We start from the raw sequence: 8,788 nt of genomic DNA on the forward strand, positions 1-8,788 counted from the left end.
GAAACAATGAGACACATTTTTCAATTTGAAAATATGTCGCCTATCACAAATGCGTGACAACACGACAATATGACATATTGATTTTGTTGCATTGTAGAGTTGTCTTCTGGTGCCTCCCCAGATTCAAAATTCGCAAAAAAATTCCCCAGACTGTTAATTTTATATGGGTCAAACACTGACTTTCTCCGACGAGATCATCGGCCCTGTTGTTCTACCGCTTTTGCGTCGTCATTGCCCAGGCATGACCTTTCAACATGACTACGCACGGCCTCATATTGCTCGACTATTGTTCGATATTCTCTTCAACCAAACAACGTAAATGTCATCCCCTGGCCGGCTCGCTCCCCTGATCTCTCACCAATCGAGCTCAAGTCGGATGAGATGGATCGGCGCCTTCAACGTCAGCCACATGTTCCAAAGACGCTCCAGGAACATATTCCAGCATACATGGACAGATAACCCACAGGACTTTGTGCGACGCCTGGTCCATTCCATGCGACGAAGATGTGTTGCTTGCATCGCAACCAAAGGTGGACACACACGCTATTGATGTGTAATTTGACATTTTGGCATGTTCATGTTTTTTATGAAATCACGCATTTTCTGAAGTCAGTATGGCAAATTAAACCATTTGAATACTTACAGGAGTCTTTTATCTGTTGGAAACCGAAATTGTTTCAGATTTGGTAAAAAACAAAACTTTGCATTAAATCTTATTCAATGTCAAGGGGTACGGCTGGCCCAGTGATCTAAGGCACCGCCATTCGCTGTGCAGACTAGTGGATTCGAATCCCGGTTCGCCCCGATTATGTTTCTAGGTTTATCAGCACCATACCTGTGCTCGTGGGTTTCATCGAAGACCTGCATCACATCGGGCTTTCCTCCCACATTAAGCTGAGACGCCGTGATATAACTGGAAGACTGTTAAAAGCGGCGTAAAACACAACTCACTCACAATTCAATGTCACAGGAACTTTTGTTGTTCAGTATAACTCTACAAGACTGTTTCACAACAGGGTTGATTCCAACTTTCCAACTTTCAAAAAGTGAAATTCCCCTTTGTGACGAGCAGGTTTCCAGCATTTTTAGGTTACACTGGAGCATGTTCTTTCTCCGAAGATTTCTAGGAGCGTCAAACGACGATGTTCAAAAGTTGTGATCTGTTTCTGATGTTTCTGAAAGCTGTAACATAATATTCCATATCCAATACTATCACCAATGTTCTGCTCGTGCAAACGTAACCAAATCCATAAATGCCAAGTAAATGTTTAATATGAGTTGCCCAAGTAATTCTATCACATTCATCGAGCTCCTTCATTGTGAATAACATTGTCGGGGATATCTGTCATCATTCATTCTAATTGGTTTATACCAGCATTTAACACTCTTCATATGATAATCCACGTGCAAACCATATATGTGTCACATTAAATATCTCATTCAGAATATTCAGTTATTTTACAAATTGACTGAAAAATGTATCATAACGAATTCCAATTGATGTTTAATTTCACACCCCAGCTGAAAATGAAAGGATTCAAACAAAACGAAAGTCAAAGTACATTTCTATATATTTTGGTCTATATTTACGCTGTTATGGAAATGTTTGTTCTTACGTTTGATTTATGTTTCCATAAACCGAACACAGAGGCCACGCCAACTGACCGACTAATGTGTCTTGATTGGCTGATAAAAGATTAAGTTGGGCTGTAGTTGCATTAATGCTCTGAACAATAAACTAATATGTTTTGTTGTGCTTTTGTGTTAAGGATTAAAAAGACACCCTGTGAACTTCAACGTACTTATTTAGAAGAATTGACTTCATATGTAGTCTCAGGTACAAATATGCAAATAATTTAGTGTACACGTAATTGTCACTTACGTTTGTGCGGATGTGTTACACTTATGAACATAAACAAAAAGACATAAAGACTGTTCCCTGAATACATACTGGAAGTATTGATCAATAACAATATATAGTTATTTAACATTTAGACTAACAGACAGCTTATCAGTCAATGATAGTGTTTAATTTCACAAATATAGATACTTAAGCTGTATTTGTTGAGGTATGTCATCATAAATCATAGTTAATGAGGATAATACTACATAAATTATTCCCCACATTCAAGCATTCGCCTGATTGTGTCAGTGTAATGTGACTCATGATGTACCATTAATAATCAAGTGCCAGCATATTTGATGAAAACTGAAAATTTGATACATGTTTGTTTGACGTCATGACTTGTTTTATGTCTTTGGAGATGTGGCATTGAGACAAGACGACAGTGGTATATTGATAAATATTATTATATATTTCATCAACATTTGTTCAACTGAAAAAAACAACATGGATGTGTAAAACAGAATTTGATACTTTTTCGGCAACATTAAATTATGCCTATATCATGTAAGTAATGTCTTTGAAAAAAAATGAGTTCGTTTATTTTAATTTCATAACATGCGTAATTGTTAAACATTAATATAATTACATGCAAAAATTCTAAAAGTCTATTGTTTATATCGGACGTATGTGTTTAAATAGAATGTGTTTATTCTCTTCATTTTGTCTCAGTATTCTACATATTTTAAGAATAACATATTTTTAATTTTGTTATTTAAGCATTGACGTGTAAGCTTCGATTCATACAGTTTGTCCCTTACTCTATGTAAGCCCATCCTCAAACTCACACAAAATGTCAAATTAAATTCTTATCATTCTTTTATTTCACTATGTTATACCTCGAAGGATGTGTACACATCTTTAAATAGTAGACCATGTTTACACTGGCCACCGTAAACCGTGCATTTATGCGTATGTATATATATATATATATATATATATATATATATATATATATATATATGTGTGTGTGTGTGTGTGTGTGTGTGTGTGTGTGCGTGTGCGTGCGTGTGCGTGCGTGTGTGGCTCCTTGTACTGCTCCTGTGGCTCCTTTGGACCATTGCCGATTTCATAGAGCAAGGACACTGAGATACCATGACGGAAAGTTCTCTTCGGCAATCATGTTTGCGCCTTTTTTTGTAAAACGGACTGAAAGATTCTTTAGTTCATGGTGACGTTTCAGAAAGAAATTGTTGTCTTGACAAATCAGATGGCAGTGATCTCGACTCAACCACGGATAATCTGCAGCAGAATTCAAAACTATGAAGTGCTTTTAATGTGCATGATGTTGAATATGTTCTATTCGACCTCACAGTCATGCATGTCCCTGTGGTATCCGGGGGATAACAGTCTGTCAGACATTATCGTGTCCTGTCAGCTTGACATGGTACGAACACCAACTTGGCGCACGTCTTGGTTTCCATTACGTCCCACCCAGTGAATTGCATGTTGTACTTCCTTTTCACATGATAATACTGTTAATACAGGAACGTTCTGCATTATTTGTTTGTTTGTTGTTTGAATCCTCACTCAGCAATATGCCAGCTGTATGACGGCGGTCTGTAAATAATCGAGCCTGGGCCAGACAGTCCAGCGATTGACATCATGAGCATCGATGTACGCAATTGGGATTCGATGACATGCACCAACCAAGACAGCGTGTCTGACCACCCGATTCCATTAGACGTATTCTGACCCGGATCTTCACGACAGACCTTCTGCTATTAAGTAGTGCGAGCAGGGAGTACGTGTACATGGGACACATACTGATTAATATCTTTGTTTCAGTGATGGAGATGGACCGGAGCATCTGTGACCAGGAAATAACATGTAAGATCTGCGTCCTTGACTCAATGATGTTACAGAATATTATTGGTTTTGTCATTCATTCGTCTGTTGAGTTCCATAGGTTCGATGGCTTTCGAGCTCTAAACGAGCGTAAAACGCAGTATCAGTCAATGTTAAAGTATAGGAGCTCTGATAGGATTTGCGTTAGCGATGTTCCATGAAAGGGGTTCTTGGGTTTTCCATGTTATGTGTAAGAGATATACAGTAGAGTGAGTGAGTGAGTGAGTGAGTGAGTAGGGATTTACGCCAGTTTTAGCAACGTTCCAGATATATCACGGGGCGGGGGGGCTTCAGACACTGTACCCGTTTGGGGAAACGAATCAGGGCCTTCGGTGTGACGAGCGAATGCTTTAACCACTAAGCTACCCGACCACCTCAATATATAGGAGAAGAACGCTTTCTTTTTCTGGTTGGTAGATAGTAGTGTCTTGTGAGTTAGGAAGTTAAAGTGTTATACATTACAACAAGAAGTGTTGGTATTCATTATGGACGTTTTCTTCCCACAGGCCCGACTCTGGAATGGGACTCAAGCACTGCTAATAACAATATTGACGTGTCTGGATGTGTAATCACAAACACCACCCCAGCCGTCCCTTCTCCTGACACAGGATGTCGGATACAAAATAGCAATTCATGCCTGGCATCCAGGCCTTTAATGGTTAAAAACTGTGAAGGCCAGCGATGCATGTGTCGCGTAAAGTTTCGGGTTTGTGTAAAGGAATTGTTAGAAGATAATAAACTTATACAAGAGATTGCCCTGACCCCCACCCCTGTAGATGCTGCGTGGAATCATTCCACTGGACTGAGTGTATATGTTGGTACTTCCCCCAACCACAAGCAGCAGCTGTGTCTCCGTGTGAGCTATAATAACACCCTCCTTTCTGATCGCCCTCTCATTCAGAACAAAGTTGGACAGTCTTTTGACCGACAACTGTATTTTCTAATGGATGGAACAAATGACAAAATATTAGTTATTGATGCCGGTGATAACACAGTGTACACCACCGCCACAGATGTTGCTTTCGACAGACCCATGTGGGTCATGATGTATGTTGGTTATCCCGCAACATCAGATGTAAGAGGAGAACTGATTACAGGCCACAACATCACAGGAACCTTCGCCAACTACAATCATTAGACTTTCCACTATCCACAACAATCACACACTCTATGTAACATGCAATGTATACAAGCACAGCTCAGCAAAATAATATGTATGCCCTTGACACATTATCAACCTTTCCTCAATATCTTACTATCTTACTATCTCAAAGCATAAAGCGTCAAAGTGGACAGTCGTTAAACGCAGACTAGAATAACAAAATTTATGACTGAATATTCTAATGCTAGCATAAAATGCGTCTTACCTTCGAAGAGTGTTATATCATACAATCATATCAATTCTCAATTACCGATCATCGCATGCTGACCACGGCAAATACTATTTCAAATCAGCATCACACTGTTGTGTCGTTGCCGTGGTTCACTATGAATGTATACACACATGCAGGTAGAACAGTACTATTGTAGAATATAATATAAAAATATAGAATTGACCACAACTTTGAAAGTCCTGACACAAAAAAAGTCTTCGTTGAAATCATCTGAGGATCGCCATATCACCTCAGTCAACGCGTGGCAACGGATAATTCATGGGAGATAACTCGTGTAGTACTACTGGGGCACCACCACATCTCTTTCCCCGCTCCATATCGACACACCCTGGCCTGTAATCAACTCATTTCAACAGCCCCGTGATGTTCTTTATTACCATGTTTTACTGCAATTGTAAATAGCCCGTATTTATGTATTTTATTTTTTTATGATGTACTTTTTCATCTGATTTCATGTTCTCTACTTCGACCATGTTTATGACGTTCACAAAGGACTACGTCATTTAATGTCAGCGAGATTGTTATATATAAAGCGATGTCAGTCATATGACGTCATCTGACTAAGTAAATCACCCCCAATGTAAGGGCTGGACTGAAAATTATATTTTCATAAGGGTTTTTATTACTCGGGGCACGGGCTGCCCAGTCGTCCAATGCGCCGTGATTCGATGTGTCATGGACGGGGCATAGCCAGGTGACCGTGCTTTTGAATGTTATACTTGGATTAAGGTTCTTGGTTCATGAGCAATATTTCCGTGATTTCAACATTAAACTGACGCGCTCTTATTTAACTGAGCTAATGCTGAAAGGAACTTACACACTCCAACCCAAATTACTTTGACGACACAATAATGATGGCTGACTTGACCTGGAACAAGAAACACTCTTAAAATATGAACGTGTGTTTCCTACCTGTGTGGTTATGTAGGATGGGGATGAGGTTGGGTAATTTATGTTTCTATCGTTGCTTCAAGGTAGGTTGGGGTGAGGGTGAGTAGGATGTAACCAGTCAAGGCTGGCGAAAAATAATCGTGTGTAGATCATTGTTTCCACCCTGGAAATCCAGACTAGGCCTATTTTGGAAGATCGCCCGGGGTTGCTTCAAGGTAGGATGGGGTGAGGCTGAGTTGGGTGGGTTGGGGCTTAAGGTTTGGGGGCTGGGGATAGAGGTAAGTCGTTTTCAATGAAACCTTTTCGATTGATATTTTTTAGTGACTGCTTCACCTCTTGCATAACACCACAGGAAGGAAATCATGTGGTAAAATTTGTGGAATTATTATCCAAAGTTCTTTCCACAGACATTAATCAGTATCAGCTGTAATAATTTATGTTTCTACTGTCTACTGTCAACTACAATGTATAACGTGTCTGCCTTGCTTCCTTAAGACATTGGTATTTATATTTCTTGCAGAAAATAGAACCCAAGAGCCCCATTAGTATCAATGTTGTATACTTGCTGTGTAGTCGAACACTACTAGCGTTAATGCTGCTGTACATGGCTTGTGTGTGATACTCTGTGTGGGGATTGCACCTTATTGTGAACATTAAAATCCAGATTAAATCCAGACAAGGCCTGTTTTGTAAGATTGACCGATTAATGTGGACTTTATTATTTTATTATATATTACATGTACACCGAGTGAACATTTACCTACATTTTTGTATATATATACATGCCTATTTGAATGGGGCTTCTAAATTGCTTGAATTTGTGAGATAAACTTACCCTGTTTTGAAATTTGATGTAGTCCAACTGTAGAGGAGATACTTCTGATTTGAATTTGTAACCGAGCGCTTTACACGAACCAATGATGACAACCCGATCTATGATGTGGTTCCACATTAACCAGTTGATTTACTGGGAATGAGCCTGCTGGTGCAATGTGATTGCCAATGAAACCGTTAGGTATTTTATGACACAAGTGATTTTTTTACCTGTCAGTTTTAAGATTTCACGGCATTCTACGCTACTATTTGAATGTGACAGTTGTGGCTTTTACACAGAAGCTCTGTATCTTTAGTGAGAAAACGCTACATCCATCATGAACTAGTGTCCTGTATAAACATTTGTGCCCATTAGACACATAAGGTTCAAACATTCCACTGAGTGCATCTGCTGAAATGTCAACAGTCAAGGCTGGTGAAAAATAATCGTGTGAAGATCATTGTTTCCACCCTGGACATCCAGACTAGGCCTATGTTGGGAGATTGGCCGCTTTTCCTTTCAAGGTAAATATTAATGACTTTATTGCTCTCATTTATACTTTTGTATATTATACTGACATTGGATTTTGTACTGCCACTTTAGTGTGTACACCCATTGTAATTACTTTGCAGTAATTTGTACCTATTTGTAAACTTAGTTAATTCTATATCACAGTTGTTGATTGTATAGTATTTCTTTGCCGTTTCTTGGGTTTCACACTAAATATTTTTATACATGGATTTATGGGTCCTCTTGTTTCAGTTTGGACGTCAACACGTAACATAATACAAACCTATATTATTTAAATATCTAAATATATCACTTAACAAATGCAAAGTATGTGTGATTTAATATTTGTGCCTTCGTTGATTTGAATATTAATAAAACTATCAAAATGTATTTGTCACCTTGCACTTTTTTATTGATTTACCTTGTGGATCTAGAAAAATTCTGACAACTTCTTGCGTGCTGAAAGAGGCAACTAAAATACGGATCAGATGGCCAGGCTCTGTGACTAGGTTGATTGTACGTCATTTGGCATGCATGTTGCTTTAAACCACCGGTAAGCCTGATCTAGACTCGATTATTGACAGGCCCCCATGACACAGACAGAGCATTACTGACTCAATATACTCACTTGCTGGTAGCAGCCTTGGGAAAGGCGACTGCTGTAATCTATTTTGTGAATCTGTGACTGTTTCAAATAATTAATTTCGGTCGTATTTTATGTTGCCAATGCCGATCGCAAGGAAGGGCAACAGGTTAACTTCTTTTAGAGTATTTCGGTGTGACGCGGCCGGGGATCAAACCACCAACCTTCCGCTATCTTGGCAGACGCACTATCCACTAGGCCACAGAGGCGATAAATATGGTGCCTGAAGGAGGTGTAATAGTGCAAACGTACGAACTTTAAACTGGTGCAAGTTGTAACTGACTCCCTGTAAACAATAAATGTGCTTAAAGATGATAGTACTACGGCTTAAAACGCTTTGTAGCTCTTTTATTACTTTAGTTTAAGTTCTTTTAGATTATGACATGCTAACTAATTCTAAGGTATGCCATCTGTGACAGTTAAACTCAAACTTAAAAGTTCAACTTCGGTCAAACTATTGTTAGCAAGGAGATAAGTACATATCTAAACAAAGTCGACGAACTGACGTCTTTGCACGCGGAGAAAACAATCAAGTAAAGTTCAAGGAATTGTTTCACACATCTGAAAGAGAATATTTTATATTGAATCTGTTTTTTTACTGGTTAGTGTATATACCTTTTTATGATTGCAAACATTATATTCCTGTGGCTATATTGCTGATGTTTTGTAACGCACTCAATAACTGAAAGAGAAACGAGGCCATTGAGATAACCTACAACGATAACATCAAACCCTATTGTAATAATTAACCCGGCCGTCAATGTGTGCATTGTCAAAACCTGTCA

The 8,788-nt window shown here is 38.9% G+C and overlaps 1 protein-coding gene across 2 annotated transcripts in view; it reads left to right on the forward strand.

Moving 5' to 3' along the window:
* The window catches only part of LOC125371693, a 32,055-nt gene extending 24,313 nt beyond the window's left edge, over positions 1–7,742 (forward strand). For both annotated transcript variants that reach the window (XM_048396300.1, XM_048396301.1), the window contains exons 5-6: positions 3,692–3,733; positions 4,258–7,742. In XM_048396300.1, coding sequence (XP_048252257.1) covers positions 3,692–3,733; positions 4,258–4,889 — 674 coding nt within the window. In that variant the 3' untranslated portion in view covers positions 4,890–7,742. The remainder of the gene's footprint in view (positions 1–3,691; positions 3,734–4,257) is intronic.
* The last annotated feature ends 1,046 nt before the right edge of the window (positions 7,743–8,788 follow it).

Source organism: Haliotis rufescens, unplaced genomic scaffold (assembly GCF_023055435.1).
Source record: "Haliotis rufescens isolate VD_foot unplaced genomic scaffold, xgHalRufe1.0.p SCAF_15, whole genome shotgun sequence".
Lineage (NCBI taxonomy): Eukaryota > Metazoa > Mollusca > Gastropoda > Lepetellida > Haliotidae > Haliotis > Haliotis rufescens.